General features: G+C 41.4%; 1 protein-coding gene across 2 annotated transcripts in view; it reads left to right on the top strand.

Annotated features, from left to right (window-relative positions):
- The first annotated feature begins 1681 nt into the window (after positions 1 to 1681).
- rerg (RAS-like, estrogen-regulated, growth inhibitor) overlaps positions 1682 to 19360 on the top strand; it is a 29240-nt gene continuing 11561 nt past the window's right edge. The window contains exons 1-3 of one of the 2 annotated variants that reach the window (XM_068307206.1): positions 1682 to 2064; positions 2144 to 2184; positions 8549 to 8702. In XM_068307206.1, coding sequence (XP_068163307.1) covers positions 8642 to 8702 — 61 coding nt within the window. In that variant the 5' untranslated portion in view covers positions 1682 to 2064; positions 2144 to 2184; positions 8549 to 8641. Of the gene's footprint in view, positions 2185 to 8548; positions 8703 to 19360 lie in introns of both variants that reach the window. The other variant, XM_068307205.1, reaches the window with a different exon arrangement.

Here is a 19360-nt window from a genome sequence, read left to right as displayed (position 1 = left end):
AACGTGCTCTCTCTCCTTCTCTTCACCCTCTACACCAAGGACTTCAAGCATAACTCGGACACATACCGATTAGGAAATTCTCAGATGACTCCTTGATTGTGGCATGTATTGGGGAGGGGGAGGAGGGGGAGTACAGGAGAGTGGTGGCAGACTTTGTGGAGTAGTCTTAGCAAAATGAGCTGAACATCTCCAAGAAGAAGGAGACAGTCCTGGATTTTCGGTGGGGACCTATCTCGGCACAGCCGGTGGTCATCAAGGACGAAGAACGATATACTCACATAGGCTACAATAAGAGTATCATGGGGGGGGGATCTTTGACCTGAGCGTGGGGAGGCAATGTACTGGAGATCTGCTGGGATGGTACCAAGGTGTCAAGTGGTTGATGATGACAAGACTTGAACCATTTAACCTTATGATGGGTGTGCCTGCCCATCATGTGGTCATCTAGCTCGGGATCCACTGATCTGGGACCTCTTGTGTAGGTCAATAATTGCACCTCCGTATTGTTGATCATTTTCATCTTCATTATCTAGCGGATCATTTCACCTTTCTGACACTAGTGTCCACAACTACTCTTCACCTCCATTTCATCTACTTCTTTCCCTGGCTGGCCTTGATTTCACACTCAATCTTCTAGTCTTTCAGTCAGTGATTGGCAGCAGTGAATGCGTAACCCTTTGGCAACAATCTGATTTAACTTTAACAAGTTGGGATGGTTCCTCCCACCTGATGTTCTCAAAGCCTGTTGGAGTGTTTTCATGTTATCAGGTTTCTCCTCTTGTTTTCCTCTTCTTTTTTGGGGAACTGTCTTATAAAAAGTCTTAAAAATTACAGTTTGGATATGGTCTGGTCCCCCTGAGGTAGTTCCTCCATCCTCTGTGAGTAAAGTTCAACCAACACATGTTGAAGCTGCTGCCCCCGCGACCCGACTACAGATAAGCGGTGGAAGATGGATGGATGGATTGATGGTTTCAGACACTTCACATTTAATCTTTTCAAATGTACAAATGATTAACAGGGAAATTGATCACAGTTACTCACTATCATCTCCTTCATCATCAATATTTGAATCTGCAGAACTTATTCAATGACAACATCATTTTCATACCTTGGATTACAGTACATTTCTAACTTGATGTTGTCTTTTCAGATATTTGAGTCATATATAACATAATCGGTGTTATATGGAGTAATTTAGCTTGTGGGCCGTCTCTGTAGGCTTATCCATGTGTGATGTTGTGCAGAATTGACACCCATTTCTTAGCTTTCTCAGCTAATAAAAAAAATAAACTGCAGCTATAGTTACTGCAGAAATGAGAAAACAGAACACTTCAAACTATTTTAATGTGCTCTATCCATTATAATAATATCATTCCAAAGCAACAGAGTTTACAATACTCAAAAAAACCACACAAACGTATACCTGTTTTACCTCACTTTTCTAGTTTCTTGCAGGCCCAAATAAACATAAAAACACAAATATTAATAACATGTTAAATTTAGAAAGAAATAGTGTTCACACCAGATATTAATAAATTGTCTGTGTTTTATTTGAATATTATTTAATTATATTAAAGTCATCAGTTCAAGTGAACTCTAGAAAGGACAAATTTCCCCGTGTTTTACTAGAAAAGAAAATTATCTGAGATGTTTCAAAAAGTGAAAATGAAGTTGAATCGTCCTCAGTTACATTCTGTCTGTATTTTTTTGCTGTACAGTATTTCCTATATTTTCAGTATTTGGGTGATGATCACGGGTACCAGTGGAGGATCGCCTGACGATGCTGTTGTCGCATCCTTCCGGTAGAGGGCGCTGTCGTTCCTCGGTGAAGAGCGACAGCGGAACGCAGGAGCAGCCCCGTCAGAGGCAACAGCGTCCGGGACTCCCGCACCTCCGCTCCCGACACCACATCTCAGCTGACTCTCCTGCTTGAGGCGGGCATTGATCAGAGCCAGAGCTGCTGCTCGGACCGTCCTGACGGCGTCCATCCCTCCATCCTCCCGTCTGTCCGCCCAGCTCCGCAGCCGCTGTCCTTCCGCGCAGCGGTGCGCTGCGTCCGGGAAGGTCAGATATCAGATCGAACAGCGGACCTGACAAGTTTTTTTTTATTTTTTTTTTTTAAAACTCCTCTTTCCCTCATCAGTGCTTCATCACCGGGACATTATCACCGACTTCAGCTGCCGGGTGAGTCTTTATGTTCATGAGAGGCGCGTCCTCCCCTCGGAGACAGCAGGAAACCAGTGGTCTGTCTTGGGGTCCAGCATGAAACCTTTGGGGAAGGTCACCATCTCTGTCTTCTGAAATGGAGATGTCTCTAATGGCCGGATATAACATGCCTGCGGTGGGGCACATGTGTGGGTCTTGCTGTGACTTTGGATTGATGTTCAGTTAGGAGAAATCCACGAATCCCTGGTCGCTAGGGAGATGAGTACTGTAACGTGTTCAAAGTGGGCAGTCTCTACAGTCATTTGGGTGTTTGTTGTACAAACTATTAGAGAACAATCACAAGTGTGTTCATGGAGGTGCAGTTTGATGTTACTTTCCCCGTCCCCCACCTTCCTCCAGTGGGTTCCAAGACACATCCACCAGCAGCTGTACAGCAGATCCACAGTCTTACATAATACCTCTCCATGGTGTTGGGTGTCAGTCAGCACATCCACATGGGTGTCTGTCCGACAGGGGTCCAGCCTGAGGATGGTCATCAGACAGAATACATCCAGTAACCATGGTGGTATAATGCAAGAAAAGTAGATTTACTCAAGTACTGTACGGAAATATAACTCTGAGGTGTACTTATATAATAGTAATTTGTGTATTTGATTATTCTAACATAACGCTGTGGTGTTAAATATGTGTAGTAAGCTTACTTTAGAGGTAGCCTGTGGAGTTTGGACTGATCCTGCGGCTACAAAACAGTTTTTTCTGTTTGTTCTATGGAAATGAACAAAACATCATTTGTTCCAAGGTCACCCTATTGCTGCTTTTTGAATTGCAATTAATATAAAAATACAGGACTTCTTCCTGATGAAACTCATATCATTCGATTGTCAGACGACTCTTAGAGTAGCTCATTTTTCATCTGCCATGAGAGAAAGATAAAATCTTCTCAGAGATGAAAAGCAGATCAAACTGGTCTGGAGTCAGATGTCTGCCACCTCTGGAGGAAAACAACAACTGTGCCTGCAGCTGAAGAGTTTTATTCCTTATTAAGCTGTAGACTTATAATTTAAATATATTTTTACAGATTTAGTCTATGCTGTTACTTATGATTCATAAGTTTATTTTTAGTTGACTTGAATATGATTTGTTCTGGTTGCGCGGGACATTCTAGTGTTCTTGTCCCCACTGCTTTCCTGGGTTCCCTTCCGAGGCGCAGCACCAGTTCACTGGATGTATTTTGATGACAGGCTTGTGGTTTGCAGTCTTTCTATAGCTCATGGTGCAGCAGGTCTCCTCCCATGGCCCGGAGTTAGAGGTCTGTAATCTCTGTGAACCACAGCGCCACCACCCAGATTCACTTCTCAATGTAGAAATGACACAAAAGCACAAGAAAAGTGCCCAGTTGGACAGTTTGGATGTGCTCCCAGTAGGTTATTGATTGCTGGACTTTACTGTCCCATGATATGAAAAGAGAACATGACCTGCTTCAAGGTGAATAAAGCTGTACATTTTGTGTCAGACCATGACACTCTATAACTCAGCTTTGTTTATCTGGATGATTCGCCTCTTATGAAGAAGAATCGGAGGCTGCAGTGTGATATCCAGTCATTCCAACGTTTGTTTGTTTTTTTGCTGCACTTTGGACAAATCTCTTTTCCAAAAACTCTTTTCCACACTCTCCATTGCTCTGGACTGTTGACCCTAAGTACTTAAAATCCTCCACCTTCTTGATCTCTTCTCCCTGTAACCTCACTCTTCCACTTGGGTCCCTCTCATTCACACACATATATTCTGTCTTACTGCGGCTGACCTTCATTCCTCTCCTTTCCAGGACAAACCTCCACCTCTCTAGCTTCTCCTCCACCTCTTCCCTGCTCTCACTGCAGATCACAATGTCATCTGCAAACATCATAGTCCATGGAGATTCCTGTCTAACCTTGTCTGTCAGCCTGTCCATCACCATAGCGAACAAGAAGGGGCTCAGAGCTGATCCCTGATGCAGTCCCACCTCCACCTTGAACTCCTCTGTCACACCTACAGCACACCTCACCACTGTCTTACAGTCCTCATACATGTCCTGCACTGCTCTAATATACTTCTCTGCCACTCCAGACTTCCTCATACAATACCACAGTTCCTCTCTGGGCACCCTGTCATAAGCTTTCTCCAGATCTACAAAAACACAATGCAGCTCCCTCTGGCCTTCTCTGTACTTCTCTATCAACATACTCAAAACAAACTGCATCTGCAGTACTCTTTTTTGGCATGAAACCATACTGCTGCTCACAAATGCTCACGTCTGCCCTTAGTCTAGCTCCAACTACTCTCTCCCATAACTTCATTGTATGGCTCATCAGCTTTATTCCTCTGTAGTTGCCACAACTCTGTACATCTCCTTTGTTCTTAAAAATGGGCACCAGCACACTTCTCCTCCATTCCTCAGGCCTTTTCTCACTATCTAAGATCCTGTTGAACAACCCAGTCAGAAACTCTACCACCACCTCTCCTAGACACTTCCATGCCTCCACGGGTATATCATCAGGACCGAGTGCCTTTCCACTCTTCATCCGTATTATATAAACTCCTGTATTTCTACAGAATGAAATTCTGGCAATGGCTTGTGTCTTCAGGGACTTTTTGTTCAGGCACTGGTTAAGTGATGGTCCTGGGTTTGAATCCTGAGGCTTCTCCTCACTATGTGGAGAAAACTAATTAATAAATAGTGAACTGAACTAAAAATATATCCACACGAAAAGGATTCTGTGCAACTACTTGACATAAAACATATTAAAGTCGATAATTATGGACTATAGATAATAATTTCTGTTAGCTGAAATAAGTGCCCTCAGGTGATTTTGTAATAACTGTGTCAGACCTACTTCTCTATGATTCTCCATGATAACAGCACTTACCATTTACTTAAACTATGAAACAGACATTTAGTGTTCAGCCAAATATTGACTAACAACTGCAGTGTTTCCCTTTTCTTCTGCACAATATCAATGTCAATTGAAATGTGTTACCAAATTAGTTCTTCTTCACAAGATGGTTTACAATTTGAAATTTTTTGACAGATTATTCAAACAACACATAAAATGCTTCACGATCACCTTCGATTCTCCTGAAATCTAGAGATCAAACTTTTATTAGTTCATTGTTTTTGTCATGTTTGCCCCAAAAACCTGACTGAGATCGATTCTAGTGGCTTCAAAATCCATTCACTGCGACCTGCCGTGGGCCAAACAGAAAGCATTCGGTGGCTGAAGAGCCAGACACCTCTGTCAGGAGGTGGTGAAGTCACAGATGGTTCTGAATTGTTCAAAGTAGTTCAAGTTCAGGTGAACCCATCACAGCTCATCACGCTGTAGAGATCGGCCTGCCTTTTGGTTTGCATGTCTTTTTGTAAAGCATCTCTTGTTGCAGCAAAATATTAACATTTGAATTTTCTTACATTATGTAACTTCTGGTATAGCAAAGAATCTGACTGTTTATCTTTGGTTTGTGACTCTGTGGTCAATTATTTTTGTCTTAGGCCACGATGGAGACACCACCACAGTCACTGTCTTAGTTGCGCTGCCAAATTGGAGGTGGTTCTTTTTACTCTTGTCACTAGAACTTGTTCTCTTTCTACAGGTATGAATTGTCCAGATGTGAGTCTATCAGCAGCTACAGCCTCACTAACGCAGCTTCATTATATAACTGAGGTGCGAACATGAGTCAGGCTGGTGGAGTGGGTGGAGAGGATGGAGGCCATAAATGGCAAAATGTAAAGTAGAAAGTCAGGGATGGAGATACTGCTGTGCTTTCCTCTTCTTCGTCAGTGGTGTTTCCCTGATGCTCCACACTGCAGCGGTGTGTGTCTGCTTAGACTAATGTGTGTGATATAAAATTGATAGAAAGAATGGATTTAAAGTGAGGAATAAGTCAGATGGCCAGCTGTGATAAAAGAGACACACACATTGGTATGTTACTGCTACATGTTCTGTCTACATTCACCTTACACTGAATGAACCTACTGTACATGCAGATGAATGCGAAACTCAATGTGGCCATTTGTTTCTATGCAAACAAGATTTTGGTGTTTAATAGAATATAACAAAGTCTTGCACAATAGTTCAGCAACAAACAACTTTTCCACTCTGCCTTTATTTATTTACACTGAACAAACCCACAGCAGCAGAACACTAGAGCCTGCTGGCATGAGCAGAGGTTCAAGTGGGCTGGAATGATCTGGATTAGCGTTCCAGGACCTTTAAAAAATAAATATAGATGAAACTGATTAGCAGTTATGGTCTTCAAGCCAGTTCATTTTACTTACTTTCTGGATCGATAAGTCATTTCCAAGCTGTTGTCAAATACCTAAAAGATGTTAGTAAGGTCAACGATGAGTTCCAGTCTTCACCATGTTTAGACTGTTTTCTCAGATAGACAAATAACATCGGTTTTTATGTCCAGTCTGCGAGACCAGTGCCAAGGGAATGTCTGCAAAATGTGTCCAAAAGCAAAAGCAGGTACAAAAAATGTAGAGCTGTTTTGCAGTACAATCCGACCAAAGTCGTACATCATGTTTGGGAAAATATGCTTTTACACAAGTTTGGGAAATTTCTCTTGGATGAAAATATCCATCAGTTTCACTTTGATGGTGAATAAAGTCACCAGTTTCAGAGTATCATACGGTGTTTTGACTGAGCTGGTGATGAAATAGACGCCTCTGGCTACCTTGAGGACCCTTGCTGAGAGAGAGAGGGATGGATCATCGGCGTCCACTTGAGCTACAGTAAGAAGCACACAGCCACACCATATATGGGCCTGTGCACGCTGGTGGAAAAGGGAAAAGGTTAGCTTAAACTTTAAAGAGCTGGAAAGTTGCCACTTCATAACTTCAACCAGTGTGAAGCTGGCACTGACACTCAAAACAAATTTTTTTTTTTTTAGCTTTTCATATAACCGGACAGGTTGGAATCAGCAATTTTGGAATTACTATCAGCTTTGGGTAACCAGATATTATTTATTCATCTTGTTCATACCACATTTTTTTGACAACAGAAACAATATATGTCAATATGTGCTGTTTTATAAAATCATTGAATACTGTGGAAGAGTGTGGAATACTGAATGTGTAGTGGAGTAACACAATAAACCAGTAATAAATAACCCACATTAACAACTTTAATAGCTTTGGTAAAAAAAAAAAAAAAAGCAATCTTCAAAAATGCAGAAAAACAATCAACTACCTAAGTCATTCTCCTAATGTAGAGCACAGGTGCAGCTTTTATATCTAAGGAGAAGGAGAGAATATAACTCTGAATAATTTTGAAAACTGTTTAAAAAGCTTCGAATATAAATGAGAAAAAAAAATCCAGAAGCTACTGTTTCAATTTTGGCATTAACTCTTCTTTATTTAAATGTCTCCCTAGAATCAAGCTGTCTTGTGGGGCATTTGAAGTGCAGTATGGGGCCTCCGCGGATGAGTGGGAACCTATGTAGCTGACTATTAAGCGAAGTAAACAACTGATTATGCAGCTAGTGAAGGATCTAACTGAGCAGTTGTTTAGTTGAGGTTTGCCACAGATTGGTGCTGGCAGGAGTGTTTGGGGATTTTTGAATTTTGATGTTAAATCCACAAACAGACCAGGGCTAACCTGTAGGTGTTTTTTAAACCACAGTCGTATTTTCCATTTGAACAGATACTTGATGGACTTCAGTCGAGTGCAGGCGTCATACTACACTCCCCCCGCTTTCTCAGTCCTCTTTTTAAATCCCTCTCACACCTGCATTAAAAATCCCACTTAGGAGGTCAAGAACTCCCATTGCTCCCGACGGGCTGCCTCCAAACGTTTGGGACGGGAGCCGTATTGATGTGTGATCTTTGTAGAGTTGATAGTCAGCTGATGAAATCTCTGCAGCCACCAGACTTCCTCCACGGGTAGGGATACTATCGGACTGGACTGGATTTCAAAGAGCTGCACAATTAGCCGTAACAACACAGTGTGGGTGTTCGTATTGATGCAAAAATAAATAGAGGTTTATCACAGGTTTCACACGTCACACTGTGAAATCATCCACAAAGGGAGGTTTATGGCTGAGTTCCTCTTGCTGTAATTCTATGTTGTTGTTTGGTAGGATGAACAAAATAGTTTCTTTTTGTCAACTCAATTAAATTAATTTACGTTAGAATAACACACAGATAACCTGGACAATTATTTTTCAAACTTTTTTTTTAATATACGCAGACTCACAAATCATTCTTTGCTGAGTTAAAGTAAAAATCTCAAGATATTGCACAAGCAGGGAAAAAACAGCGTTCCACATGGTATTCTAGTCAAACAACTGACTTGTTGGACTGTGCTGACATGATATAGAAGCTTGTCCTTCATTGTTTGCTCAGACTCTTCCTCCTGTGTGCTGGATGAGGGGATGGATGGCTGACGTTGGAACTTGCTGACTGGTTCGCCGTTCTTCACTGGCTGCAGCTGTTGTCATGGCCAAAAGTCCGGAGGTGAAGCTGGCCGTCTTCGGCAGAGCCGGTGTTGGCAAGTCAGGTAAAGATCCGCGCTTCTTTAAGTGTTGATAAGGAATTCAAATACTCAAATATTTGGGACAGACATGTTTATTCACCTGTATGGAATCGGTTATTGACGTGACAAACAGCATGAGTTCCTGGCCTTCTTTATAACCCACCACAACCTCTGCTTTCTGATAACACTTTCCTTCCTCCCGCTTCATTACCTTCTCCTCACACACATTTGCCGAGTCAACATTACAGTAGGAGGTTGTTTTTGGTCTCCTTTAAATACCTTCACTCCTACAGATGAGTCATTACCGTTTGGTTTCTGCGTTCCTCTATAAGTTGCAGCAGCTCGGCCTCAGCTGGCACTGTCCTGTTTTTCCCCAACAGCTAGCACAATAACACAAACCATATGTGTACTGTTGGCTGCAAATCAAGACAGATTGCTCCTGCATAGCAATCAGCTGTTGGAAAACATGCCAGGAGATCGGTTTGATGTAGAAAGAGGCCACTAAAAAATGCCTGAGGAGGTCAGCTTGAGTGCTGCACTGAAAATGATATCTACCGGGGATCTCGTAACCTTCATCAGTAGTAAAATACGGCGGTGAGGCAGACTCTATCTGACGTGCACACCTGAAGAGTGAAAGACCTTGAAACCCCAATCCTCAACTTATTTCTAGCATACTGTTATACCTGTCCGTCATTTCCTGTTTCAGTGAAGTTCATCTCTCCCAAACCTGTCAGTCATCTGTCAGAACCTTCACCACTGCTGCCTCTTCTTCCTCGCTCCGCCAGTCTTTACTGCTACTCTCTGTGTGGAGGCTGCTGACCTCATGTTCTCCATTGAAAGCACTCTAAATGGTTCTTGTTAGAGCTTTGAGTAATATAATGTGTCACTCCCAATTTTCGTTTGAATTTGTACACATGCTCGTCTGGTTTTACAGCTGAGTGAAAAAAAGAAACAGCATCCAAAAATAAGCAAAAAAGTAGATGAAGACTGCATTACATTGAAGAACGATCCATCGGTGACTAGTGCTGAGAATCTGGTCTCTCAAAATCTTCAAAGATATTTTTGGGATCTCCGTTCTTTCTGCCTTAAATAATTAAACGTTTCGCTCTTCATTTAGACTTCTCCTGGTCTTGCCTCAGCAGCAGAGTCTGTCTGGAATATTATATTCAAATATTCAAATATCGGTTTTAATATAGCCAGGCAAACATTTCATCATCCGTCACAGACAGCTGACACAACCTTCAGATTTATAGCAGATAAGACACATCTATAGTCCCATTTCTTTAACATTTTCAGAATAGCAAATATAGACTATCAGACAACCAGTTTAGTTTTTGTAGAAGCCCAGATGCAGCTTTTGATTTCACTTTTCTTACCTATTTACGTATATACCCCATCTGTATGGGCAGCAGGTATGAATTCAAAATAAAAAATTGAAACGTTTGAAAACTATAAGCAGATGAAAAAAAATCTTATAGTTTCCATCATTGATCAATAGCCAGCATAGAGAGGTGTTGCAGAGAATTTTAAACTGTAGAATCACAGTCAGGATGAGACAAACTACATGTTCCAAATTTAACAACACTGCCTGTTATAGTTTATAATATGCATCTGTCAGTAAAACAACAATGTAAATAATCCAAACCAAGGCTTGTGGCTTGTTGCTGAGGAAACACACTCACATAGTAAATAGTGGGCTTTGAGAGACGGCTAGATTCTCTTTTGGGAAATTAAATTTATGTGGTGCAAAGTGGCGGCTCGTAAAACATCTCGTCTCGTCGCTCCTCCGACGCTGTGCCTCCCTTCTTCTCCTCGGCCTGTCTGATGGCCAGAATCTTGAGAAATAGCAGAACGGCGACGGAGGCGCGGCCAACATGTGTCTGCCTCAGATATACTTTTTTCTCACCACCTCCAATCCTGGGATCAGCTTAATATGGGTCTGGACGTTGGCGTAAACCCTCATTCAGAGGCCAAATAAACATGATGTTGGACAAACTGACAGCTACTGTGTTGGCCTGAGAAGTGACACGTGTTTATAGGCTCTGACGTTGTGTTTCTTCTACGTCACATTTAGCCATCTCTTTTTCTCAGCAGCCGAAATAAATCCCCCTACTGCAGAATATAGTTCTATGATTGAGTAGAAATTGAAAAACAGCCATGGAGAGGGGAAGAAAATACACCTCATTTATATGTCTTATAACTCAAGCACTAACACAAGCTGTAGTGCTTGTGAAATATGGTGACAGGTTACAGGATTTAAAAAGTTGTGTGAAAAAGGCAGCTGTCTGGGTGGAGGGGACATCCAGGTCTGGGGTTGAAGCGCATTTTTCCATTCGAATATTGACCACATTGAAATATTTTAAATAATAATGTACATTATTGCGGAGAGCAGGTAGAGCTTGAAAACAAGTTATGCACAGAAATAAAGTGATTACAAAATGTTTAGCCTGAAGTCTGACCTCCTCCTGTTGGCACATAATAGAGGAGCAGGTTATTGTCTTTAATGGTTAGGTATTTTCTTTAAATGGAGCACTGAAGAAAACAGTGTGCAGCTGAACAGCATGCCTAAAAATGATGCTGACAGCATCATTTCTTTGCGTTTATAATAACTATAAAAATAAGCGTCCTGCTGAAAGATGGCAAAGCCAACCTTTCCACTCAAATCGCTTCTGCAGCTCTCACGCCGCTTCCCAAATCAACTTCCTGATGGCTGCAGGAGGAAATGAAAGTCTTGGAAAGTAATTAAATAACATCCATCAAGCACTCTGTGCGTAGCTCCTCTCTTTATGCCACAGAGCAATTAACAAGATCCAGAGGCAGAGGGACCGTCGCTCTTCCTGCCGCTCAGGTTTCCAGGCACATATTTGGCCTTTGACAGCTGGGAGAGAGCCCACAGCTGGGATTTGGGTTGGATGTTTGACTTCCCTGATTGCTTTCTGCATGCCGGATCCAGTGAGCAGCCACAAGGTATGACTCACTGCATGCATTATGCTTGGGGACAATTGTTCTTATCAGTCTGTCAAAGGCAGATTTCTTAGATATGACAAGGTTCACGAGAGACTTTCAGTGCGACTGGAGTGATATGAATGTTCAGATGTGGCTTGTCTGCTCCACACGCCTCTATTAAATGACTTTTATGTATTTCGAGTGTGTTGCATAAGACTTAAAGGTGTTGTTTTTCCAGTTGTCGGCGTCTTTCTGCTGTGTGGGTGAACGTTTCGGGCGAGGCAAGTCCAGGGCTTTTTTTGTGTTGCTGTGGGGAAAGATATGGACGGTGTGTTGTCTGTCTAGGAGAGAGAGAGAGAGAGAGAGAGAGAGAAGTGCTTTGGTGGAGTGTTTTCTGGACGGGATGGGAAAGAGCTTTGATGGGATTAGCAATAAAAGGAACCTGTTGAAGTGAGATACAGAAGTTCAAAAGGTGGTCATAGAGTTCTATCTACAGCGTTAAAAGGGAAGAAAAGTTGAAGACATCATGCCCAATTAATTGATGTTTGTGGTCTAAATCCTTTGCACAAGTTTATTTAGGTGCATCCAGCTCTATTTTGCAGGTCAAACATATTTAGTTGCTCAGATTAACAGCTGATGCCAGGGTCGATAAAATAATGCACTGTTAAAAAGAAGAATATGGATTGGTTGCCGTCAGAGATCCGATTGATGTTTCATTTACACAGACGGGACAGTAGCTTCGCTGATTCAAGGAATTCTGACAGGATTTTACGTTCATTCATTATCCTTTATGCAAACGAACGCTGAGATCCATCGTCCTGATGGCTGCTGAGGAGGTAAAGGACGTGTCCACACACACAGACGACAGTGGACTTAACGGATCACTAAATGCTTGTGACCTTCCTTTTGATGAGGTTGTGCGAATTCATTAGAGAGCAGGCTCAGAGCTGAATACTCTGATTATTCTACTGTAACTCAGTTGTATCTGGTTATTAATTGGACCATCTCTCTCAGCTCTTTTACACACACACACACACACACACACACACACACACACACACACACACACACACACACACACACACACACACACACACACACACACACACACACACACACACACACACACACACACACACACACACTCATCTGAATGATCACACGCTGGAGGTAAGAAGCGGCTTCAGTCGGTGTGTTTGGCCTTAACTGTTAAAATGAGGTTATCATCGGGTTAAAGCAATTTTCTAGGCAGCTTTAATCGACGAGTTGAACTCAAATTTTAATCAGAAAGATCTGTATGACATTAAATAAAATACTAAAGTCAAAATGATTCTGTAATTGCTCACAGGGATTGATTGAAAATGTCATATTTGTTTCTGCCAAGGAGGTACAGTTTGTGTTTGTGTTTGTGTTTGTGCTGTCTGCTGCATTTTGAGTTTCTTCTTAATCCCAGCTCTCTGTAAATACATCAAAAATCAGTTGTTCTCTTCTTGAATTATCCATGAGTGGCTTTAAGATTTGAATGTACCCTCTGGAGAATCAGTGAACAACTTGAAAGACAGGAAGAATTTGAAGAGAACTTCCCTTTTTTCATTTCTTTTAGCTGTCAGTTTAAAAGAAAAAGTGTGTTCTTATGTTTCACTTATTCCCATCTATCATTTAACTTCATATCCACTCCTGCATCTAAATATCTCTTGTTGCAGCACATGAATATTTATGGTTTTAGAGATACAAGTTCGAATAAATGTGTAAATATCCATATTGTCAAACAAAAGAACACATTTTACATGACAGGCAGAAGATCAATCCTCTGCTACTGCTGACTAACACCTCTGAGGCTCAATTAATCGTCAGAGAACCTGAATTCCCCCAGTCTGCCCACACTCAGCTTATTTTTCTCCATCGTCCTCCACTTCCCTCTCTCCTAAATGCATTATTTGCAGCCTGGAGCTTTCTGTTTGTTTCTAGAGAGAAACAGAGCATCTCTAGCTCTCTTGGGTTCTCAGATGGTCGCCACCTTCAGCGTCCAAATCTTCCTTTTCTTCCTATGGTCTCTCTCACACAAGGTGAGAGGTTTTAGGATTTATTGCTGGAGTTTATCCTAAATTCAGTCATTTTTTGCTTTAGGAAATGAGTCACCGACGCGTACAAATATACGGTGAACCCATCAAGTAAAATTTAGGTCTCACAGTAAGGTGGGCTTCCTGTAGTGGTTGAACTTATTTATGGAATTGAATTATTTTTAGAGCACATCTCTGCCCCTGCTCCACCTCCACATATTGTCCATCCTCTGTTTACTCTGTGGCTGTCCTCGACAGACATGAGTCATCACCGGTTATATCTCTCTCCTGGATACTCCCAGGAGATTAGGAACTGCTTTTAAATTCTCATGATAGATCCATTAAGTATTTTGTCTCATGCTTCTCAAGTTGTATTATCAGTCAGGGTTTGGGCTAATGTTTAATATTCAGTGCTTTCAGTAATATTTATTTTTATTATATTTGATTTATTCCACACTGTTCCCCACTACGTAAAAGTACCTTTTTCTGTAGTTAAGAAACATCTTATTATTTTTATTCAACATGTAAGTTGAAGAGCGTTGTTTTTCTTGTTTCGTAGAAAAATATTGAAGTTTGTACATTTTTATGTGTAACAAAACCATTTCATACATCAAACTATTCAAAACATGTCAGCCTTATTCTAGGGAGGAACCTTTTGCTTGAGAAGCCTTTTTGAAGCACGTTGTATAAACAGTTTAGTTTTTCTCCATAATGATGGGAAATGTGTTGTTTTAATTTTGGTCCAGTGTTCACATTTATTTCTAATTGACATCACAGCTGAAAGAGCTCCTACCCATGTCCACTGAGCCTCTTATGTTTATAGAGAAGCACTGACACACTTCCTGTTTTGCGCTTTAATTTGGATCACTGATTATGTTTGTGTTCCATTAAGGATCACAAAAATATGATTTTCCAAGCCGGTTATTATACAATATTTTGGCTGCTTGTTTGTCAGAAAGTTCTTGATGATGATGTGATTTTCAAACCACAGACTATATTCATTCATTTGTTCATTCATTCATTCATTCATCTTCATTAACCGCTTCTTCCGCTGTCAGGGGGTCGTGGGGTTGCTGGAGACTGTCGCAGTAAACTGGGGGCGTGAGGCAGGGTACACTTCGGGCGGGTCACCAGTGCACCGCAGCCACAGAGTTTATTTAATCTATAAAATCAGGTTGACATGCTTCATGGTAAAAATAGAACCTCCTTTTTTGCCCCAGCTGTACACACGACTTCACTTTTGTGTGTCATCACGTTGACTGATGACTCTGAAGGTGTAGTTGCCTTCATCTGCCTCACATATGGCTCCTGTTGAGCAGCTCCACGGAGCTATTGTTAGAGACTAAATTAAAGGGATGAATGTGGTGCTATAGAGCCCACACGCTCTTCCTGCTCCACCCCACAACTGCGAGCTTGTCTCCTTTAACATATTCATGGGCGTAAAATCAAAGCATCTCTGGTGTCCCATTTAACGGAGCCACTGGACCCCGTGGAGGATGACTACCTTTTGTTCGAGCCATTGTGTGTGTTTTGTGGAGCTGGTCCAAAGTGGAGCGGAGGGGAGTTGGTCTGACTTGTACTATCTTTCAAAATGAACTTAATACCTGCGACGACTTGTGTTCCAATAAAGACGCATCCATGTTCATAGTGTATTCACCCAGAGCAGCATAGCAAAGACGACACGCCGTCTTCTGAGAGGCTCAAAAATGTCACAATGTACAGCATTTACCAAACACTAGGACAGTCTGTTCCAGCTCTGACAGTCAGCTCCAACGTGTATCAGGTTGCTGTTGTGTTGGCATTCTCTTCTGATGTTTTTTAAAACCTCTGGGTGGGTGGGCGGGAGTTGATGGATGGATAGATGGATGGATGGAAGCCAAAAACCTTCTTGTGGGGAGGCAACACTGCACCACCGTGCTGCCCAGTCAGTAGTCGTCTACTCAGACTTCAAACAAACTCAACTTTTATTCTGGCCTGTTTCTTACACACTTAAAATGCAATGTCATAGGGTCACATGACATTTATAACTCAGTTTGAAGACAAAATATGTATGATCTTAGATTTTCCATTTTTGATCACCACTTACAGTTTGAACTGGTATTCCGTTACCTTTTTCCGGTTGGCCATGCCACTGTGAAAATACTGATAAAAAAACCAGAAGAACATTTGTTGTTACCCGACCTGACTCAACTCATTGGCTTTCTTGATTTCTTAGGCTTTTCTGTACGTGAGCGGCAGTGATTTCTGTTCACTCCCAAGGTCAGCTGCCAATTCAATGCAATCAGTGTTTGAAAAAGCTGCCATCAAGTTCAGACAAGCACCGCCGGAGCATAAAAGTGGGGCCGCAAACATGCTCAGAATAAAGTCAGACAGTTTTGAAAAAATTCTGTATTCTGTGAATCATCTTTTTTGCTCAGGTACGTGAACACATGGAAGGAATTTGAATTTTTTGCACTCATGTTATTTATATATATTGTCTTAATGTTGCAGGCTGACGCATTTCCTGCAGCCTCCAATATTTCTGCCCTTGCATACCTTGGCTCTGTCAGGCATAAACTGATGGTGGACAGTTAAAAAAAAAAAAAGCTTGATGCAGCAGAACCAGAATATTTTTTATCCTGTTACTTATACACGCCAAGTATCAGTAGCTAAACAGCAACGTTAAGCTGCTGTTTGGTGCTGAGTCGGTAGTTTACTTTATGTTTATTAGAGCTTTAAAGAGCTGCCTCTCCCAATGGAAACACGGTTAATGAGAGCAGGAAGAGTGAAACAACAGTAAAGCTGCGGGCCGTAAAAAGAAAGACTGGATTCACCATTATGACCGACCTTGACCTTTTCACCATCCAGATAGTATTACGTTACCTCATAGTTAATGCCTTTCATTAAACAGTTATGTGTTCTTTGGAAGGCAGCCTGGATCGTCCAGGCGAGGCTCAGGGAGCTGTGAGTCGTCTACACATCTATCAACACAAAACAAAGATTATCTCTCCCGGTCTGACTAACATTACTGCTGTAATTACATCCGTTATGATTGCAGTAAATCCATTTGCATTTAGAATTTATATTGTCACGATTCAAGGAGTCTAAAATGCCACATCTGGTGGCCTGATCGCTTGTTTGATTGATTGTGAAATTATCTTGAGGCAGCAAACACCAATCAAGCTAACCAAAATGCTATCCTGTGACGCAGGGAATGTGTTGATTGCACTCCATATTTTATCGGTGGGCTGCCAGCCACACACACATTGGAGGCTGCTCACACTGCAGCTGTTTCCTCTGCAGGTGTTCTCCTGGTAAACACGGGGCCGGAATCATGACTCTTCCAAATCTGAGAGAAGAATTTTGCTCATCTGCTTACGCCATACCGTAGCCCAAGTGGATCTGGTTTAATCTGAATAGGTTTGAATATGGGATGGATGTCAGCGATCAGGGAATTAAAAGGAGTTCATGAAATACCCCTGAGGTCTCTGAAGCTGTTCATTTAAAAAATGCAATTTAGCCTCTTTTTTTTTTGACAAGAGTGTGCCGACTGGTAATTATTAATTATCTCATAGCTAGATTAATTATGCATAGTTGAAAATGGAAATCTGGTCTGTTATTATGTGCAAAAGAGCATTAGCTCTGATCATTTACTTGAATATTTATGAGATCAGGGATCCGCAAACCTCAGTAATTAATGAGTATGGTGTCATGCTGAAGAGTGATGAGTCGTGTACTGATAATTAGACAGATGCAAGTTGATCTGCATAACAAGAAGGATTCTTGAAATATTACCGCTTGAATATTTTGGGGAAAAAAGCGTTTCCTCGATGTTGACAAAGCTGATGCATCATGGGAAGGAGAGCTCCTCACAGCCACGGCGGGGGAACAGAGCGCGGAGCTGATGTTTCAAGTGAGCATCCAATCTCTTCCCCTTTCATCCACTCTAATGAGGCTCAGTTTATGACGACGGCAGGGGAAAATAAAAGCCTGAACAATTAGTCATTTGTGAAATAGTGAGTCCTAGATTTCAGATAATGATACACAAACGCAAGCGAGTACTTATTGTGTCACCTAGATGAGAACTGGCAGATTTTGTGAGCCGTAGTTACCGATCATTAACTCCATGAGTCAGACAACTCCATGAGTTTGATGTTGCCGCCTGACTCATTTTATAATCTCATAACAAGGTGTTAAATGCGAAATTGATAGCTGCATTGAATGAATAATAAAGACAGATGGCATGTTAGATAATTATTTATATAGTTTTATGTCATTGGTCACTTTTGTTTAGGGGCTTGTTTCCATTCATTAACTTCACGCTATCATAAGGGGGTGAAGCATCATGATTGACAGCTGAGCCCTGCTCACAATGAAATCAGTGATATACAGACAGTATATTACTATAGCTCCTATAGGACCATAGCTGTTCATAGACTTTGTGTTGTCTTCTACTGTAAATTTTTGCTTTAAATGTTAAGAGGAAAGTCAAACTGACTTATTAACTAACAGAGGTATCACTGCTTCTTAGTTTTCTCCTTATCCTTACATAACTCCAAATGACTACAGTGGGTAAGACTTGTAACGTGTCAGAGAAGAAAAAAACTTTCTGTTATGCTAAACTAGAGTTTTGTTTCCTAATAAACTCTGATTTATTTATTTTTTAAATTTTTGTCACAACTTCAATTTGTCTGCTGCATTTCACTGTTTAAAAATCTGAATCCCACAGAGCTCACACAGCTCTCCTAAAGTGAAATATTTATTCCCGGGCGACTTGGACTGTGACGCCAACATTCATGTGGAGCTGATGTGTTTACCATTGCCTTGTATGTTATTGTTATCCTCCTCACTTTTGACTTCCCACATCCCCTCTAAAAGGGGCTTTGATAAAATCCTAAATAAATGTGCTGGGAGCCTGGTGGCAGGATTTAATCAGATCTGGAATGGGGCTGAGTTGATGAGATGTCTGACTTGATCTTATTTAGATCTTGCAGTAAAAAAATAAATCGATTAACCCCCCCCGATATAGTGAGAAGACTTTGGATGTCAAAGAGTGGTTTGGAGCTGGTGATTTAAGATGCTGACGTGCCCTAGAGAGAGACCGGTGCTGAAAGGAACTCTGGGAAAGCTCTGATACTGGGATCAGTTTCCTAACCTCCTGTTCAAGAAGTGGTTGGGCTTTTTTTTTTTTTTTTTTAGAGCTAATTTGTTTTCCTGTTTCCAGCACCATGGACACCATTCTCTGTGCCAGGGAAGAAACACTGTTGTTGGTAGAGCTTGGATATCACTCAACGCAGAAAGATGGTTGAAACGTATTTCCATCTGTTTTATCTGGCTTATTTAGTATAAAACTTTAAAGTGACTCTGAATCAGTCAAACACCATCTGTCAAACGTATTCCAAACATCAGTTTGTGAGAATGTGGGTTAACGTGGATGCAAAAAGCAGGTTAAAGTTATGCATGCCTCAGGAAGTAGCTCTTATACCTACATCAGATATTCAAGTTCCAGCTTTAACAAAAGAGTGTCCTCTTTTCTCACTTTCCCTTAAATTGAGCAGATATAGTGAAATTCACAAATCAATGAAAGTGCACTCTATAAACCAGTTTTCATGTCTCTGGTAGTAAGTGGTGGCGCTATTGATCTGGAATGAGGACTGCTACAGGATTAAGAATCACGTAATTGTTAAATTGGCCTTT

Source organism: Antennarius striatus, chromosome 22, assembly GCF_040054535.1.
Source record: "Antennarius striatus isolate MH-2024 chromosome 22, ASM4005453v1, whole genome shotgun sequence".
NCBI classification, from domain to species: Eukaryota; Metazoa; Chordata; class Actinopteri; order Lophiiformes; family Antennariidae; genus Antennarius; species Antennarius striatus.
Note: the sequence above shows the minus strand (reverse complement) of the source record. Positions and strands in the feature narration are given on the sequence as shown.